This window comes from Mauremys reevesii, linkage group 1 (assembly GCF_016161935.1).
Source record: "Mauremys reevesii isolate NIE-2019 linkage group 1, ASM1616193v1, whole genome shotgun sequence".
NCBI classification, from domain to species: domain Eukaryota; kingdom Metazoa; phylum Chordata; order Testudines; family Geoemydidae; genus Mauremys; species Mauremys reevesii.
This window is the reverse complement of record NC_052623.1, coordinates 45,258,433-45,278,319: the sequence shown is the minus strand read 5'-3', so window position 1 is coordinate 45,278,319 and position 19,887 is coordinate 45,258,433. Positions and strand designations below refer to the sequence as shown.

Below are 19,887 nucleotides of genomic sequence, written 5' to 3'. Positions count from 1 at the left end.
TACTCTTACTGGCATGAAGTTAATGACTCTTTTGGGAAATTAGAACATTGAGGTTTGACTTTTAATATGATCAGAATTACTCACATTTTCTAGCCATTAGTACGTGGCATTCTTGAATCTGATTATCTGTATTTTCTTCTATGTTACTAAAAGTGAAAAACCAAAAAACTTAATTTGTGGTTACTTTAAAAGAATCTTGTAACTCTGATGTACATTTTTTTTTAACCAAGCACAGTGTGCTCTACTGGTTGATCTTAAATAACTTTGTTTTTCAAATTATCACGTTTTTCTTAGACTTAAAGTAATGCAGCTAGTGTGCATGTCTAGATATGCTTTGTAGATCCCTCTGTACAAAACACACTTGTAAGCTTACAATACTGAACTTTCAAAAGATTGTGTCATTGTCGCTGTATATCAAGTGAACTCCTTTGAAGGGTCTTATAAATGTAATCCTCTTTCAATGAGCTAAAGAGGTGGCTATATGTAGCTCCCTTTAAAACTGTTGGACTGATTCCCCCCCCCCCCCACACACACATACACATTTGTGTGAAAATGGTAATATATCATGCATGAATATATTTAGTTTTTTATAGCATAACTCGGGTTGGCTAACTCAGGTTAAGAAAAAACCTGGGTTAAGAACACACCTTTAAAAAAAGAATAGCATTGTAGCTGGGGTAGCATGGGCTGCTTAGCCATCTCAGGGCTTGTCTACATTGGCAAGTTTTGTCGCCAAAAACTGCCTTTTGACAACAAAACAGCAAGAGAATATACAATACAATGGGACTTTTGTCACGAAAAATGCCCAGTTTTGACGACAAAAAACTTGCACCCCTATGAGAGACTTTTGTCTTTTCCCTTCCCTTTATTGTCAACAAAGAGCCAGTGTAGACACTGCTTATTGTTTTGTCCACAGAACTGGCTTCCACCAGTATCCCACAATGCCTGCCCTGATTGCTCAGTGTTTTGATATATCTGCCCTGCAGGCATGCGCCCCTCCCCTTTCAAAGCTCCAGGAAGTATCTGTGCTTCTCCATTTGGGGAACAAAGAAAGAGCAAATCATTGGAATGCTCCTGCAGAGGGAGGGGGGCAGACTGCTGTGCTGCTTTCCCATTCCTCAGCACGGAGAGCTCACAGTCAGAGCTACTAATGATGCTGCTCTCGGCAGCTGAAGGGGCTGTGGGAGAACTTGGAGAGAATCCCAAGATGCACAGCGATTAGCTCTTCCTTTCCACAACACTGCACTGTGGGATACATACCCATGGTGCATTGCTCACCCTGTCAATGATGGTGTCCCCAGTTTGGACATGATCTGTCGACAGAGGGAGCAAGTGTGAACACCCTTTGGCGATTTTTGGTTTGTCGACTTCTGGGTGTCAATATAAGTTTTGTCAACAAAACTCGGTAGTGTAGACAAGCCCTCAGTATGAACCCAGGTGATCTAGGCATGTACATATTTGTAGAGGCTATCCTGAGCTGCTACTGTGCTACCATGGCTACACTGCTGTTTGTAGCGCGCCGACCCAGGGACGTTTGTGCAAACTATGAATCATCTTCCCAGCTCCAAGTATAGACGTTGCTTAAGGGTATGTCTACAGTGATGCAGCTGCACCTCTTCAGCACTTCAGTGCGGATACCACACCAACAGGAGGGCTTCTTCACCAGGCATGCTGTTTCCTTTTTTATTTCTAAAGGCTTATCTACAGTGCACATGGAGTTATTTAGGAATGGCTATTCCCAAATAGCTCCGGGACAGTTTTATTTTGGAATAAGGTTGCTGTGTTCCTGTTTAGTGTGGGTTAAGCTAAACAGGCACAAGGCTGCCTTACTCTGGAAAAAGTGTGTCCATGAGTGGAGTTATTCAGGAACAGTTTTCCTTGAATAACTCCATGTCTAGGCAAGCCCTAATGCTATGAATGGCAGTCCATAGTGATAGGATCTATTCAAGTTGCATCTTTTAAAAACTAGTTTGTTTAAAGAGACAAACTTGAATATCCTAAAATGAACTTTAAATGATTTTCTGATATTAATTAGTAAGTCCTGACATTTTTTTTAAATCAATTTTGTTTTGAAATAATTCTCTCTTCTCTTTGTTGCTGCTGCTGCTTTTAGAAAGGGACTTTTGAGGTGGGTCTGAGCGTAATGCCAAACCTGCTCAGGACAACCAGTCAGCTGCTGCTCTCTCTCCCCCACCCCCTCATGTTTGACTGCTGCCATATCAGCTTCAGACTTACTGTTGCTGTTACTGGTACACAAGCCCTTGTATGAGCTCTGTCCTAGAGCAGTACAGGAGAGTAGTGAATGACCATGCTAATGCAGTGTTTCCCAAACGTTAGAAAGCTGACTTCCCCTGTTCAGGAAAAGGAACCAATCTCTCACCTCTTGGAGACTCTCCCTGTCCTTTGGGGAAACAGCATGATACTACATGAGATCAGGCATGCAACTGACAAACAAAACAAAGGGTACGTCTACACTATGGGATTATTCCGATTTTACATAAACCGGTTTAGTAAAACATGTTGTATAAAATCGAGTGCACGCAGCCACAGTAAGCACTTTAAATCGGTGGTGTGCGTCCACGGTCCGAGGCTAGCGTCGATTTCTGGAGCGTTGCACTGTGGGTAGCTATTCCGTAGCTATCCCATAGTTCCCGCAGTCTCCCCCGCCCCTTGGAATTCTGGGTTGAGATCCCAGTGCCTGATGGAGCAAAAATCATTGTCGCGGGTGGTTCTGGGTAAGTGTCGTCAGTCATTCCTTCCTCCGGGAAAGCAATGGCAGACAATCATTTCGCGCCCTTTTTCCCTGGATTGCCCTGGCAGATGCCATAGGATGGCAACCATGGAGCCTGTTTTGCCTCTTGTCACTGTCACCGTATGTGTACTAGATGCCGCTGACAGAGGCGATTCAGCAGCGCTACACAGCAGCATTCATTTGCTTTTGCATGATAGCAGAGATGGTTATCAGCCGTTCTGTACCATCTACCATGCCATTGTAAATTGGCAATGAGATAACGGTTACCAGTCCTTTTGTGCTGTACCATCTGCTGCTGTCATGGGTGCCCCTGGCTGAGATCGGCCGGGGGCACAAAAGACAAAAATGGGAATGACTCCCCGAGTCAATCCCTCCTTTATGGTATCTAAAAATAGAATCAGTCCTGCCTAGAATATGGGGCAAGTGTACTAGAGAACCAGTGTATCAGAGAACCAGAGAGCACAGCCGCTCCGTGTCAGATCCCGCAGAAATGATGAGCTGTATGCCATTCACAGGGGGTGCCCCTGCAACAACCCCACCTGTTGATTCCCTCCTTCCCCAGCCTTCCTGGGCTACCGTTGCAGTGTCCCCCATTTGTGTGATGAAGTAATAAAGAATGCAGGAATAAGAAACAGTGACTTGTTAGTGAGATAAAATGAGGGGAAGGCAGCCTCCAGCTGCTATGATAGTCCAGACAGGACATTAAGCAGTATGGGGGAGAGGAGCCCAGCATCCCACTGCTATTATAGTCCAGGCAGAACAGAATCTTTTCTTTACACATGAAGGGCGGGGGCTGATGGAGCTCAGCCCCCTGTTGCTATTAAAGATGGTTACCAGCCGTTCTGTACCATCTACTGGGAATGATCAGGAGTTTTTTACCCAGGCGCCCCCAGCCGACCTCACCGGAGGCCAGCCAGGAACACTCACGGGCTGATGATGAGGACGGATACCAGTCCTTTTGTACTGCACCATCTGCCACAAGGCTGATGATGACGATGGATATCAGCCATATTGTACCATCAGCCACCCATGAGGGGGGGCGAGGATGCTGCCGTTGACTGCTGCAGCATCGTGTCTATCAGCAGCATTCAGTAAACATAGGGTGACATTTAAAAGAGTCAAGAGAGGATTTTTTTCCCTTTTACTTCTGGGGGTGGATGAGGGGGGTAAATTGACGAGCTATGCCCTGAACCATCGCGGACAATGTGTTTGACACTACAGGCATTGGGCCCTCAGCCAAGAATGCAAATGATTTTCATAGACTGCAGGAACTGTGGGATAGCTTGAGTCCTCAGTCCCCCCTCCCTCCCTCCATGAGCGTCCATTTGATTCTTTGGCTTTCCGTTACTTTTGTCACGCAGCAGTGTACTGAGTCCCTGCTGTGGCCTCTGTCTGGAGATTTTTTTAAAAGTGCTTTGGAATTTCGTCTTCTGTAACGGAGCTCTGATAGAACAGGTTTGCCTGCCCACACAGCGATCACATCCATACGGTCCATGCTGGAGCTCTTTTTGGATTTTGATTTCGGACTGCATCGCCACCCGTGCTGATCGGAGCTCCACGCTGGGCAAACAGGAAATGATATTCAAAAGTTCGCGGGGCTTTTCCTGTCTACCTGGCCACTGCATCCGAGTTCTGATTGCTGTCCAGAGCAGTCAGTGGTGCACCATGGGATACCGCCCGGAGGCCAATACTGTCGATTTGCGGCCACACTAACCCTAATCTGATATGGTAATACCGATATTAGCGCTACTCCTCTCGTTGGGGAGGAGTACAGAAACCGGTTTAAAAAGCCCTTTATATCGATATAAAGGGCCTCTTAGTGTGGACGGGTGTGGCGTTAAATCGGTTTAACGCTCCTAAAACCGGTTTAAACGCGTAGTGTAGACCAGGCCAATGAAACTGACAGTGCACAAAGTGCTGTCAAATGCACAGAGTAAAACTGAAAAAAAGGAAGGTGAAAGTAACTTTATTCTTTCAATTAGAATAATCTTGGACGTTTCTTATTACCACAGTAGGTACCAAATCTCTCCCCCTCCCCCTTTCCTATTTCTTTACTCCCATTATACACTCTTGCATTTTGGCTTTGTAAATGGTGCCAACTTGTATCATTGCTCTAGTTGTCGTAGGTTGTTTTGTGTAGTAAATCTATTGGGAGGGTTATCAGATCTTTGTATGATAAAGCAGAGATGACTTAATTTGTATGCTGTTGTAGCACAAAAACGATATAGCATGCTTATCATATATGGAATTAAAGTAATTGCCATTAAAGCTGTCTTTGCATCAGTGCTTCCTAGAGCCTACAAGTATTTATGGAAGTCTGGAATAGGCATTATCAGTATAGCATACAAAAATGTATAGCATCCTCTGGCAACTCTGAATTATTCTTTAAAAAATATATCTTGCAATGGCATGAAAAATCCTTAACTGTAGAACAGTGGCTCAGTCAAACTTTAAAAATTATTTTCAACTTTTTCAAATAACTAGTTTTTATATAGTGTTCTCATAGTTTTGATGTTTGATTCAAAATGGAAGTGCTTGCTTTGATTAATTTTCATATTGATTCAATTCTGAATTTAAAAAAAATACAGCCCAACAGTCCCAGCAGTAACTACAGAGAGCCTTAAGATTTTTAAAACTGCTGAATCATTTAGGAGACAGCTGAATTATTGTATAATATAGGGTTGACAAGTAGAGAGACTACACTGCTGTTCTAGCAATTGGAGGTTTTGATTTTTTGTTTGACAGTGGCAAAGACGCAACCTTCACAATTTATCAATAGTGAAAAAGATAGTCAAGTAGAATTGACATTAAAAGAATTACTTTGAACTGAAATAGAAATATTTGAATTTAGCAATAAATTACAGTAAGCTGACATAAAGTACATTTTTAATGTACTGTAGGCAATTGTCCGCAAAGATGCATGAAACAACCATGTTTGCTTGATCTGCCTGGGATTTATTTAGCAAGTAAGAATTTTAATTTAATGTGTACTGGCTAAGATAACTAGTTGTCTGTAGGGTCAAGGTACTGACATCAGAGGCATTTCTGAACAAAGATGTTGCAGTTGGTGGGTGTATGGCACTGCTTTCAGCTGTTGTATGAGCTTGCATAAATAGTATCTCAACTTTAATCTTTCGGGTGTTCAGAGGTAGTGTGCATATTTCCATTTAACCCCTGGACACTTGCCGGCATGTATGACCCTTTAACAATTCCTGTCCCTCTGTCCATCCGTGGCACCTTGGCTCCAAACAGTCTAGGAGTAAGGCCAGTAACTTTGAAGTTGTAACTGTGTTGGGTACATCTATTAAGCAAAAATATTTTCATTTAATTAATACAAGGTGTCTGTTATGTTTCCTGTGTAATATGTTGAACTTTTGTGAAATGTAATTAACTTCCCCAGTACAAGATGTTTTCTTTCCTTTTGTGTGTGGTGCAGGGGCGGCTCTATGTATTTTGCCGCCCCAAGCATGGCAGGCAGGCAACTTTCGGCAGCATGCCTGCAGGAGATCTGCCGGTCCCACGCCTTCGGCCTACCCACCGCTGAATTGCCGCCGAGGCCACAGGACCGGCGGACCTCCTGCAGGCATGCCGCCGAAGGCAGCCTGACTTCTGCCCTCATGGCAACCGGCAGGCGCTCATGGCCACGCGCTTGGTGCCTGGAGCCGCCCCTGGTGTGGTGATCAATCATGGTAAAATATAGGGGAAATGAGAACTGAAAAAGATGATTAATGGACTTTGGTATCAAGAGTAAAGCTTGCTTTTTGCAAAAATCAATTGTTTTTGCAGCATATTTCAGCAAAGAAGAGTGTGGCCCTGACTTGTATTTTAGGATAACACACCTCTTTTAAGTAGCTCATCTATTAAAAACTGTTGAAGTATTGACTCTTATCTTACATTTTGTGAGTGAGAAAAGAACAACCAGGGCCCAATCTGATTAGAGCCTTTGGAAGCTACCTCAATATAATGACTAATATGTTTTCTGCTGTCCTGCAAGCTTTCTGTGTGTCATGAACTGTAGTTGTGGCTTGAATATCTACTTCTGTCAGTAGGGAATCATCTGTCAGTCTTCAAGCAGTGATACTTTCTGCCAATTCTGTCCCAGTTCTGGACTTTTTTTTAAGAGATGGGAGAGGGAGCTTGGACTTTGGAGGTGCTTTTTTGACTAGCTATATCTCATTCTCTGTCTCTTTGCTATAAATTTAATTATGATCAGATACCAGCATTGGAAAGTAAAAAACACAAAGGAGGGTCAAAGCAAACTGCAAAGTGACCTGGATAAATTAGACAAATAGAGGCAACAGGAAGCTGAACCTTCGCTAGTAGTAGGCTTAGTACGCACTTAAAAGCTATGTTGGCATAGCTTGGAAATAAAAAGCAAAACACCCCATACCAACAGAAACCTCAACGGAGATGGGCCTATGTTGATGGAAGAGGGCTTTTGTTGACATAACTAACATCATTCAGGGAGATGGTGTTCTTAAACCAACAAACTCCTGTATGTGTAGGCTGAGCCTACACTAGGGCTATGCTGACATAGCTAAGCCAGCATAGGCACCATAGGGTAGACGTACCCCTAACGAATGTAAAGCCTTAAGCTCTGAGAAGGAACTAAACAGCATGTATAGAAAATGGGTTGAGCTAACCAAGCAGAAACATGAATGTCTTAAAGCAAATTTGTTTTCATCCTGTGTTAATACCGTAATATTACTTTTCATGTTACCCAATTACTAAAGTTCCCTCGGAGAAGGTGTGTAATCTGCACAGGGAGAGATGGGTCATCCAAGGAGCTTTACTTTAAGTGCTCCAGAATCTAAGGAAAGCTTGAGCTACTGCTCTAGTTTGTGTCATAAGAAGACTGCAGTAACTGAAGTCCATAGAAATATTTTAATAAGATAACTTAAACTGCATCTTAAGCAGTATTACCTTATTGAACAACTTTTCATTTATATTATTTCTTATATAGCAAACTTTGGCCTGTTCCATTTTAACGGCTTTGTTGAGTGAGTTCTCAAGTTCAAGTAAAACCAGCAACATTGGACTAAGCATGGAGTTCCATGGTAACTGCAAACGAATATTTCAGGTAAAAAAAAAAAAAAAAAGTAACATATGCTAACTATATTTCTGATAAATAGAAATGTTAATAAAGGAAAACTGTCATGCACCAACAAATGCATTAACCTTTTTGGTATGTGCAAAAGACTCCTATATATTATAAATTAATATTAAATACATACAAAGTATGTATTAATTCCTTGTTTAGTAAATATTTTAGTAATTTTAGGGATATTTGTTTCAAAAAGTGTAATGCATTTTTTGTTCATTTTATGAATGTAGATCTATGAATCTATACACAGTAGGAATCTTAATTCCCTGTCTACCAATAGCAAATAAAACTAATACTCTTTGGAACTATGATAGTCTTAAATATAGCTTTGGTTAAAAGCCAAGGAAAGCCATGCATTTAAAAATATTATTGCAGATGGTGCGGTCTGGTTGTCTCAGATGTATTGTTTGGCTATGGATAAACGTTTTTGTGAAGGCATAGCTTTAAGTTCTGTGACTGTTGTGGAATAGCATATCAACTTCTTCCATGCCAAAGACCAAATCCCTCCTCCTCTACCAGTTGTTAGAAAAATGTATTACCAGTTTTTTCTCTTAATGACTAATATTTATAATGAATAAGATTTAAGCTTTTTTTTTAAAGTGTTACATTGTTTAGGTAAAGGCCTTGTTTCTGTTAAAAATGTTAGAAATGTTCTAAGTTAATGCAAGAATCTCAGATTTTGTAAATAAAATTTAATTTTATTATTTCTCACTATTTGCCTGATCAAGAACTTCTTACTTCATGAATGGGAGACTCCATTAATAGTACGTGCATTCTTCCTAACACTAGGAGGATGACCTTCGGCAGATCTTCATGCTAACAGTAGAGGTACTACAGGAATTCAGCAGACGTGAAAACCTCAATGCTCAGATGTCTTCAGTGTTTCAGCGTTATCTTGCACTAGCCAATCAGGTCTTAAGCTGGAACTTTCTTCCTCCAAATTATATCCTTTTAATGTTTTTGAACCTTTGCTTCAGCTAATTAACTTCGCCTGTACTTGATAACTGGAGCCTTTGAAAAATGTAACATTTAGAGAAATTTTTTTTTCAAGTGGGGGTAATTTAGACCTTGCTATGCACTCTACTGGTCACTCCCATACTTGCTCATATTTACTATGTATTCAAGTTGTTGTTGCTGTTTTCTCTTTAAAGTTGAGTATTTGTCACAAGGTTAAAATTAGCTCATAGAAGCAGCAGCTAGTTATGGGCTTCTGGACTGTCTGGCAGATGTCGGGATGGTGCAGAGTGGTAACTTTCATCTACTGCTTTAATGTGAGACTTGGCAGAACCAGTAGGGATAGATCAGAGCTCTTGTTTTCACTGTAGATCTGTCACCTACTTCTCTCCACCAAGAAAAGGAGAGGATGATGTAGAACTAACACCATCGAAGAATTACCCCCTCTCTGGCTTCTTTGGGAGCTAGAAGAGAAGTCCTGTACTACTTTTTCCATGAGCAGGAGAAAAGCGTTTTAGGATCCCACCAAGAAAAAGCATTTGTCAGAAGGCAGGGAGAACAGACTGCACCTTTAACACTACCCCGTCCTCCTGACAACCTACAGGTTGCCTTAAGACGGTCCCTTAGCCCCTCATTCCTCTGTGTGACAGGTTGCTGAACTTGGGATCCCAAAGAAGTGGGAAGCGATTAAGAGAGTAAAGAAGAAAGGAGGGACTATAATGCAGGGAAGAGGCATTGAGGGAGGGAGAAGGAATGAGAAAAGAGAGGAATAGAGATGCCTATATAGAGAGAGAGATATAGAAAATCAGTGTAGATATGGTAAACTGCATTTTGCATTTATCCAACAAAGAGTTAAATGGCAAAGCTTCACTGCCAGGGGTGACTTTTATCCCTGACTCACAAAGCTGTTTTAAATCCTTTCAAATCCATTTGCATCGAATGACACACACTACAAAAAAAACTCAGATGTTATACCTGAATCCTCTGCAAGGACTTTATTTCACTCCCAGAAATATTGTTGGTTGTGGGTGATCAAAACATGTTGTCGGGGTTGTTTTGGCCCTGATTTCTGGGATGTTTGTACCTATCATACAATAGATAGTAAAAGTGAGATTTCCATGCTTGAAAGTGGACATTCTTAAGGTCTTGTCTGGAAGGCTGAGTTCATATTATGACTTCTAAAGTTATAGGGAAAGTACCATGATTTAAAAGAGAACATCCATTTGCAGTTCAGTTGAAAACCACTGAATTCAGGCTGGATTAATGGGCCATATTCAGCCCTGGTGTAACTCAGATAAAGTCAGTGAAGTTAATCCAGAGATGAGGTTGGTCCAAGGGCTTTGAAGACTGATTTTGAAGGCTAACTGCTGAATGGGCTGAGGTTGTGTTAGGAAATTTTGGGATTTGCAGAATATTGGATATCTTTTGGGATCACCTGTTGCAATTTGACAGTGTCCACAGAAGAGGTACACCTTTATGCTGTCTTGTGTTGAGAGTTTCCCCACTGGTGTAGCTTTACCTCAGTACAAGACCCTAGTGGAGATGAATACCACAGTTGGAAACTGGGGTATGCTGTACCAGTGCAAGTCATAATTTACATGAGTGTTGTGCATCTACGCTGTGGGTTTGAAATGATGCAGTTACACTGGAGCAACTACACTGATGCAAAGAAAATTGGAGAATTAAATTAGTGACCTAGCTTACATTTTTAGCTGTATGTAATCAGAAAATGGCTTTTTCTGTGCCAGTAAATAGGTGTTAATTGAAACAGGTAATCAGGCCTTATCACTGCATTAGTAATAGCAATATTTTCAGTCACTTGGATACTTTCAAGATATAGTAGCTCGTAGATGGTATTTTTATAATCAAATGGAAGAGAGAATTGTCTTTTTTTTTCCTCTTCTGGGCATTAAATTTTTATATGAAAAACATATTTAGTATCAGAATTAATTACATTTCATTAAGAAAACATTAAATAATTCCACCAGTGTAATTTCTTAATCTTTAATTTTCAAAAATGTGACAGTTGGCCATAGGTCTTGGACATTTGGTTCCCAGTTGTTAGACCTGAATGTGAGTGCACTTTTAATACATCAAAATGCATTAAATGAAATTTTAAAATGTGTGTAGCAGATGTTCTCTTCATTCTCAGACAGTTAGCAGACCTCAGAAATGGACTTGTACAATCATCAGTTGTGTGTGGATTTTGCCATAGTGTTTTGTACTTCCCTTGGCAAAATACACTGTTGGTTATTCCTATGTTCGTCAAGGACAGAGTGAAGTTTAATTTGCAGTAGATATCTGTTCTATCTAGTTAAATGATTATTGTATCTTTAAAAGAAGTGGCAAAAATGTGATGAACTCAGTACTAATCAAACAGAATTTTAATCTTCAAGGGTCATATAATTTAGTGTAATCTCTTAAGAATTGTATTAAGACAAGTTACTTTTAGTCACTGCCTAAGAGTGTTCATACTGTAATAAGATGCTCACTATTTTGCTTAGCTAAATACAGTTTCTCACATGAAGCATCTGTATGTCACAGATGGCACATGGCAGCATCATATTTAAACTGTAATACTAGTGATAGGAAGAGCTGGTTTGAGGGATGCAGCTTCTTCCATCTCACTTTATAACATGCAGACAATCTATCAATTGTTATTTTTATCCATTTCCTCCATGAATACTATATACACAGTAGTTCACCTAGTGTTTATAAATGCTTGAGACCTTTCTTGGCAGTGCTAATTGTAAATTATGATAACAGAATTCCTATTTTGTGCTAAGAATGTATGACAGTCTGCAGTGGTATGTTGGCTTCTGTAGCATTGTTTTTTTTGGTACTGTACATCATTGTTTTGTTTACTTGGATCAAGCTGATTCTGATCACTTTTTTTTTCTTCATTTTTAAATTGACCTTTGGGGAGACTGGATAACTCAGGACTAGTATTGTGCTGTATATCCATATTTTTCATAAATTTGCCTCTGCTGATTCCCACTCTAGGAGCCACATATTGTATCTAAAACATCCCATTTCAGAGCTATATACCATTGGCCCATGTGTACCTTGACATATGCAAGTAAGCTGTTCTTCATGGTCCCCTTTAACCCATCTCTCTCATGAAATTTTCTCTGCAGATTCTCCTGATTTCTCTACAGTAAGTCACATGCTTTTAGTTGCAAGTTATGAAACCACTGACAACAGTAAAATCATTAGGGGCCTGACTTTGTGACTTTCCACAGATCCAAAAGTTTCTGAACAGACAGCATAAGATTTTTGTCGCCCTGTCCCCTTCCCCCCCTCCCCCCCGCATTGTATTAATTTCTTTGTTAGCAAATTCAGCCATGGAACTTCAGACTCATTAAGGCATAGATTTTTATAAGTTGTAGTTAACAGGGGCGGCTCCAGGCCCCAGCATGCCAAGCGCGTGCTTGGGGCGGCATGCCGCGGGGGGGGCGCTCTGCCAGTCGCCGAGAGGGCGGCAGGCAGGCAGCCTTCGGCGGCATGCCTGCGGAGGGTCCGCTGGTCCTGCGGCTTTGGGAGGTCCACCAAAGCCGCGGGACAAGAGGACCCTCTGCAGGCATGCCTGTGGGAGGTCCACCGGAGCCGCGGGACCAGCAACCGGCAGAGCGCCCCCTGCGGCATGACGCCGTGCTTGGGGCGGCGAAATGTTTAGAGCCGCCCCTGGTAGTTAATAGGTTTAGTTTAAAGTTTTAACAATAGTTTAGGTAGTAGTTTTATGGTAATGATTCTTTTAGTGCTATTTTTTTTGTTTTGTTTTAGGGTAAAGGTCTGCACCTCTGGAGGGCTTGGGTCTCTTCCATAGTGAATGTTGAGATGGGTTAAGACTGCTGCTGCTTTTTAGTAGCATAAAGGTGCAGCTATTTAGCTGATGCAGATTGTCATAGTTGCCTTCAATGGAACCATGGCAGTTTACACCAACTGAGAATCTGCCTTATGTCTTCAATGGTTCAGCATGCCTATTGCCTTAAATGCACAAGTGAGGGGCATTCTCCTTGAATCTATTCAGTGTTTTTTATTTCTTGAGCCATGGTAAGACCTTTTAAAGGAGGCTTTAGCACCCAAACAACTTAAATGGCAGACTTCAACCCAAGTTGGAAACATCTATCACTAAGTCTAACAGAGCAGTCAGAGAACCAAATGGAATGCTCTAGAGAACATTGTCTAGAAGAAACCACCATAAGAGTTCCTGACTATCAGAGGAAGAGAAGAGGCCATATGTAAATACAGCTATTGTATGTGGGCAAGACAAGTAAGGCCTGGTTTAAAAACACCCCCTCCCACCCCGCTAAATCATCGTGAGCCAGTCCATGGTCTCTGAATCAGTTGTTTTCAGCTTAAGAAGATCTCCAGGATGCCCAGCATGAAAAGAGCAACCATTCAACGTGTGTGCAGCATTCTCCTGTATGCCCTGTCCATGATTGGTCTTGGTACAGTGAACTATCCCATACCTGAACCTGTTAAGCTGACTCCAGAGGCAGCTGGGAGTCCAAGGCCAGGTAGCCAGTCATACAGCTTGATGATGATGCAGAGTTCCTGGTAGTGGCAGAGGCTCTCTCCCATTTGGTCTGGCACAGTGAACTGATGATGTCAACTGGATGGAAAGTGTGCAAAACAGTCCTGGTAGGATTTCTGCTTTGCAGTCAGTGGTGGGGTACATCCCATATATCCCTGAACAGAGCTTAGTGTGGCATTTGATGTACTTTGGTGATTGGTTTGTTAACTGCATTCAGACACCGAGTGTTAGGTGGAGGAACATTTGCTAGGACTAGTAACCATACAAGTTTTGTTGGCTTCAACATGCTTGTGATAATGACATGATTCAGTTGTGTGTCCGCTAATATAGTGTGGGCAGAGTTTAACCAAACTGGGGCACAGTGTTCTCCAATTGCTTAGCAAAGAGTAAGCACTGAACTATATAGAGTTCGTGCATTGACTCCCCAGGTGGGCCATACAACTTTGTTCAGGAGACAATTTTGCTTTTGATCTTTTGAGCTATTTTAGTGAGATGGTATTTGTATGTAAGTGTGCAATGTAGGGCTACCCCTAGATACACTGACTTTGAATCGTGTGCCAACCACTAACCATTCACAAAGATGTTAAGCTCAAGTTTGCGCTGAGCATGGTGTAAGTGGAAGCATGTTGACATGGTCTTTGATATACAGTAGAACCTCAGAGTTATGAACCGACTGGTCAACCATACCTCATTTGGAATGGGAAATACGCAATCAGGCAGCAGAATAGACAGGGGAAAAAAAGAGCAAATACAGTACAGTCCTGTGTTTAAATGTAAATTCCTAAAAAAAAAAAAAAAAAAAAAAGTTAAAAAAAGATATAAATAAATAAAAGCCAAGCAGATTATGTCAGATTGAATTGCTGGGCTGTAAAGAGAGTTCAACCAGTGCTACAGAGGGTGGATGCAAGGAAGTGCCGAAGTGGTCATAAAAATAAGAGGCTGACAATCTCAGCACCCTTGGGTAAAAGCTGACCAGACTTCTGCACTGAAACCATGCAGTTAGAACTGCTTTTTGAGGGGCTAAGTACTTTTGAGTAAGGCATGTGGTCTATGGTCCTGTGTTCAACTTAAGTGTTAATCCTATTAATAACGTCTCAAGACATACTGAGCAGAGTGTGAGAAAGGGGGTTCAGATTTCATGAATTTTAAAGATAACTAAACAAAACTTAAACACCATATTGAAACTGAACTCAACCATAATTAGTGCTTCATCACTTGGGTTTTCCTAGACATTTTCTTGCAAACTATATAAGACCTAGGACATAAGAATGGCCATACTGGGTCAGACCAATGGTCCATCTAGCCTAGTATCCTATCTTCTGACTGGCCAATGGCAGGTGCTTTAGAGGGAATGAACAGAACAGGTAATCATCAAGTGATCCATCCTCTGTTGCCCATTCCCAGCTTCTGGCAAACAGAAGCTAGTGTCACTTCAGTGCATGGTTTTGCATCCCTGCCCATCCTGATTAATAGCCATTGATGGACCTCTCCTCCATGGATTTATCTAATTCTTTTTTGAACCCTGTTATAGTCTTGGCCTTCACAACATCATCTGGCAAAGAGTTCCACAGGTTAACTGCATTGTGTGAAGAAATATTTACTTTTGTTTGTTTTAAACCTGCTACCTATTAATTTCATTTGGTGACCCTTAGTTCTTGTGTAATGAGAAGGAGTAAATAACACTTCCTTATTTACTTTCTCCACACCAGTCATGATTTTATAGACCTCTATCATATGCCCCCCTTAGTCGTCTTTTTTCCAAGATGAAAAGTCAGTCTTCTTAATTGGTTCTCATATGGAAGCTGTTCTATACCCCTAATTATTTTTGTTCCCCTTTTCTGAACCTTTTCCAATTCCAGCAGCAAAGAATCCTGTGGCACCTTATAGACTAACTGACGTTTTGCAGCATGAGCTTTCGTGGGTGAATAGACTTGCATCCGAAGAAGTGGGTATTCACCCACGAAAGCTCATGCTGCAAAAAGTCAGGATTCTTTGCTGCTTTTACAGATCCAGACTAACACGGCTACCCCTCTGATACTTTTCCAATTCCAGTATATCTTTTTTGAGATGTGGCGACCACATCTGCACGCAGTATTCAAGATGTGGGCGTACCATGGATTTATATAGAGGCAGTATGATATTTTCTCCCATCTTACCTATCCCTTTCCTAATGATTCCCTATATTCTGTTAGCTTTTTTTGACTGCCTTTGTAGATTGAGTGGATGTTTTCAGAGAACTCTCCACAATGACTGCAAGATCTCTTTCTTGAATGGTAACAGCTAATTTAGACCCGATTGCTTTATATGTAAAGTTGTGATTTTGTTTTCCAATGGGCATCTGCCATTTTGTTTCTCAGTCACCCAGTTTAGTGAGATCTCTTTGTAACTCTTCACAGTGTGCTTTGGACTTAACTGTCTTGAGAAGTTTTGTATCCTCTGCAAACTTTGCCACCTCACTGTTAACCCCTTTTTCCAGAACATTTATATTGAACAGTACTGGTCCCAGTACAGACCTCTGGAGGACGCCACTATTTACCTCTCTCCGTTCCGAAAACTGACCATTTATTCCTACCCCAGTTATTGATCCATGAGGACCTTCCTTCTTATCCCATGATAGCTTACTTTGCTTGAGAGCCTTTGGTAAGGGACCTTGTCAAAGGCTTTCTGAAAATCTAGTACACTATATCCACTGGATCCCCCTTGTCCACATGCTTGTTCACCCCCTCAGAGAATTCTAGTAGATTTGTGAGGCATGGTTTCCCTTTACAAAAACCATGTTCACTCTTCGCCAACAAATCACGTTCATCTATGTGTCTGATAATTCTGTTCTTTACTACCGTTTCAACCAATTTGCCTAGTACTGAAGTTAGGCTTACTGGCCTGTAATTGCCGGGATTACCTCTGGAGCCTTTTAAAGAAATTGGCGTTGCATTAGCTATCCTCTAGTCATCTGGTACAGAAGCTGATTTAAATGATAGGTTACATATCACAGTTAGTAGTTCTGATTTGCAGTGTAGTAGCTGAGCCCCTTGCAAACCTTAATAGATCTTGCAGTGCCTCTGGGAGGTAAGGAAGTAGTTTTATCCCCATTTAAAAAAAAAAAAGGAAGTGAGACAAAGAGATTAAAGACCTGACTTTTCAAGGTGCTGAGTGCACACAACTCCAGTTTTGGCACCTCTGAAAACTAGGCTATAAGTGACTGGCACACAAGAAGTCTGTGGCAAAGCTGGGAACAGAACCTAGATGTTCTGAGTCTTAGTCCAGTGCCTCAACTGCAAGGTAATTGAGCCTTCCTCTTAACAGTTAATTATGTTGCCCTGGAGAAAGTTTAGTATTTAAAAGTGTAGGCTGATTTTTTAGCAGAAGATGCTAAGCATTCAAGCATGGGCTTTCCTCATTTTATTACCCAAACCTCACCTCCCCAAAAAAGTCAGACATGAAAGGCTTATCCTGTAGGGACTGATGAGGGTTTGTAAGATCCCTTATAGACTGAGAGTCCCTTTCCTATAGGGACCAGTTCCAGTCCGTCTGTGTATCAGTGTTAGTGAGTTGTTTTCAGATCCTGGCCATGTGCTTGGCATAGTTGCAAACCAGAAACAGTCTTTAAACTCTAAATATAATCAGTATACTGGCATTACAACATTGTACAGCAGAATTAGGGGGAGGGATAGCTCAGTGGTTTGAGCATTGGCCTGCTATGCTAAACACAGGGTTGTGAGTTCAGTCCTTGAGGGAACCACTTAGGGATCTGGGACAAAATCAGTACTTGGTCCTGCTAGTGAAGGCAGGGGGCTGTACTTGATGACCCTTTGGGGTTCCTTCCAGTTCTAGGAGATAGGTATAGCTCCATTATTTAAAAACAAACAAACAAAAAAAACCTTCCAGCTGTTAGATTTTATTTAAAATTTTTAATTGTTGGTAAAACATATGTATAGGAGTACTTCTATTGTACTTGAAACGCTTTTTCTCCAAACAAGTCCTAAAGCTTGATTAAAATGACCTTTGAAACAAATGCCTCATAATGCACCAGATCATCCTCTTCAGCAGAAACACCAGTGGGAGAAGTCTGTCAGAGAAAATCAAAGCATTGATTGTGAACTACTCCCCTATTGTTCTGTTGGGAAGAGGCAGGGTTTGCTTTCACCTGGAATAGGCTGTGGGGGCCCACCACCAAACCTGGTGGATCTGCAGAAGGCCCTGAGCTACAACACTTGCTCTAATAGCCAATGGCTGCCCTCAGACCCATGGAGAGGTTTTGTGGAAAAGATAATAAAGCCCCACCTCTTGAGGGTCAGAGGGGCAGCAGTTCATATCCTGTCCATTCACTGCTCAGGGACTCTAGACCTACAGAGTGCCTTTCACAGGGGAGTCTTAGAAGTTGGCTATGCTGCAGAGGCGGCTGACCTATGTGTAGATCTGGAGGTTAACGCCACCTATTGTATGTTGTGCAGATATTCAATAATAGTATGTCAATAAAAATGTGCATAATTGTAAGTATACTTAAAGCATATATAATTTGAAAATCATTTTAATTTCCCAGTGATTGCCCATGTTTGAAAACATGGTTTTATTTCTGTAAGCTGTAAAACTATGCCCATCATGAAGTTGGTGGGTACATACATAAATTGGGATGAGGGGAACCAATGTAAGCTAAATGAACCCTTCCAAAACAATACTTCAGTGTGATCTGCGATTGTTGTCTTCAGGGCTGGCTTTAGGCCGATTCGCCCGATTCCCTGGAATCGGGCCCCACGCCTTAGGCGCCTTTTTAAATTTTTTTTTTTTACTTACCCGACGGCAGTCCGGGGCTTCGGTGGCATTTCGGTGGCGGTCCGGGATTTCGGCGGCGGGGGGTCCTTTGGTGCTGCGGAAGACCCAGAGTGGACCTCTCCCTCTGCTGCCGAAGCCCCGGACCTTTGCCGGGTATTCAAATCGGGCCCTGCCCTTCATAAAGCCGGCCCTGGTTCTCTTCCAGCAAAAGCACCAGGAAATACATTTGCCTTATTGGATGTCATGGCATGAATGACATTTCTTCATTATTATACTTCTCAGCACAATTTAAGACTGTTCATTGAATAATCTTGTTTTTGATTTTAAAAGACTTTCAGCTTCTGTAAGAATCTCTGTATTTTACATTTTATCATCTCAGTACAAAGTTGAATTTCCTATTGGTTGTTTTTGATGTGCATTTGTGTGGTATCACCAGTGAGCTGTTTTAAGGATTTGTTCTGAAAAAAAAAGAGATTAACTTAAAAAAAATTGAGTTAGTTTTCCTGTGATATTACAGGGTGGTGCAGTGGCATTTTTATTTTTAAACTGTATTTCTGTCTGAACTCCTGGAAAAAGTATTGCACAAGTTAGTCATATTTCAATTGCTTTAAAAGCATTGACGGTCTTCAAATTAATTTTTGATAACAATATGTTCTTCTTCGAGTGATTGCTCCTATGCATTCCAGTTAGGTGTGCGCGCCGTGCGTGCACGGCTCTTCGGAAGATTTTTACCCTAGCAACACTCGGTGGGTCGGTTGTGCGCCCCCTGGAGTGGCGCCGCTATGGCGCAGGATATATACCCCTGCCGACCCATCCGCCCCTCAGTTCCTTCTTCCCGCCCGTGACGGCCGTTGGAACAGTGGAGCGCGGCTTAGCTGACCTCTACTTCCCTAGCTACTCGTAGTTTCTCTCGTTTAGTATATAGTTCAGATGTTTATAGTTGTAGTTAACTTTATTTGTTTGTAGTATAGTATTTATTTTCAGGGGTTTGGGGTTTATCCCCTTCCCCTCACCCGGTGCCGGGTCCGATGCCCGGTCCACAGGGTTTTACACTGCTCGGCCGGCCACAAGCCGATGCCGACAAGAGATCCTCTCATAAGTGCCTCGAGGAATCTCAACTAACAGATAAGTACCGCATTTGTGAAGCCTTTAATCCAAGAACAAAGGGGAGCGGGACTTTCGTCTCAAGCAGCTCCTGAGGGAGGCAGCTCTTGCTCCTCTGCTCTCGGTGCCGAGCGCTGGTTAGTCTTCAAGGAGCGCTCCCTCGGCACTGGATCGCCGGTACCGCCAAGGCCTCCCGGCACTGGCCCTCGCTGGCTCCGACGTCCACTCGGCATGGTTCCCTCTCCTGGAGGATGAAGAGGCACAATATACTTGCTGCGTCCGAGCCACCTGCTCCGCAGCCGAGTGCTATGCTCAGTCGGAGCGCCCGGCACCAATGTCAGCCGCGGCACCGACTATATCCGCACCATTAACTCCGGCCAGGCAAGAGCTGTCGAGTCTGGTGCTGGAAAGCTCCCCAGTACGGACCGTGGTCGAGCTCGTGATGAAGCTGCGTCCGAGCCGCCTGCTCCGCAGCCGAGCGCTACGCTCCGTTGGTTTGCCCGGCGCCGATGTCTGCCGCGGCACCGACAATATCCGCACCATTAACTCTGGCCAGGCAAGAGCCGTCGAGTCCGGTGCTGGAAAGCTCCCCGGTACGAACCGTGGTCGAGCTCGCTTTTAAGCTGCGTCCGAGCCGCCTGCTCCGCAGCCCGAGCGCTCTACTAC

General features: G+C 42.4%; 1 protein-coding gene across 7 annotated transcripts in view; it reads left to right on the top strand.

The window, feature by feature from the left end:
- The window catches only part of XPO4 (exportin 4), a 169,049-nt gene that overhangs the window by 81,756 nt on the left and 67,406 nt on the right, over positions 1–19,887 (top strand). For all 7 annotated transcript variants that reach the window (XM_039534405.1, XM_039534432.1, XM_039534423.1 and 4 more), the window contains 2 exons: positions 7,716–7,832; positions 8,646–8,799. In XM_039534405.1, the coding sequence (XP_039390339.1) occupies positions 7,716–7,832; positions 8,646–8,799 (271 nt within the window). The remainder of the gene's footprint in view (positions 1–7,715; positions 7,833–8,645; positions 8,800–19,887) is intronic.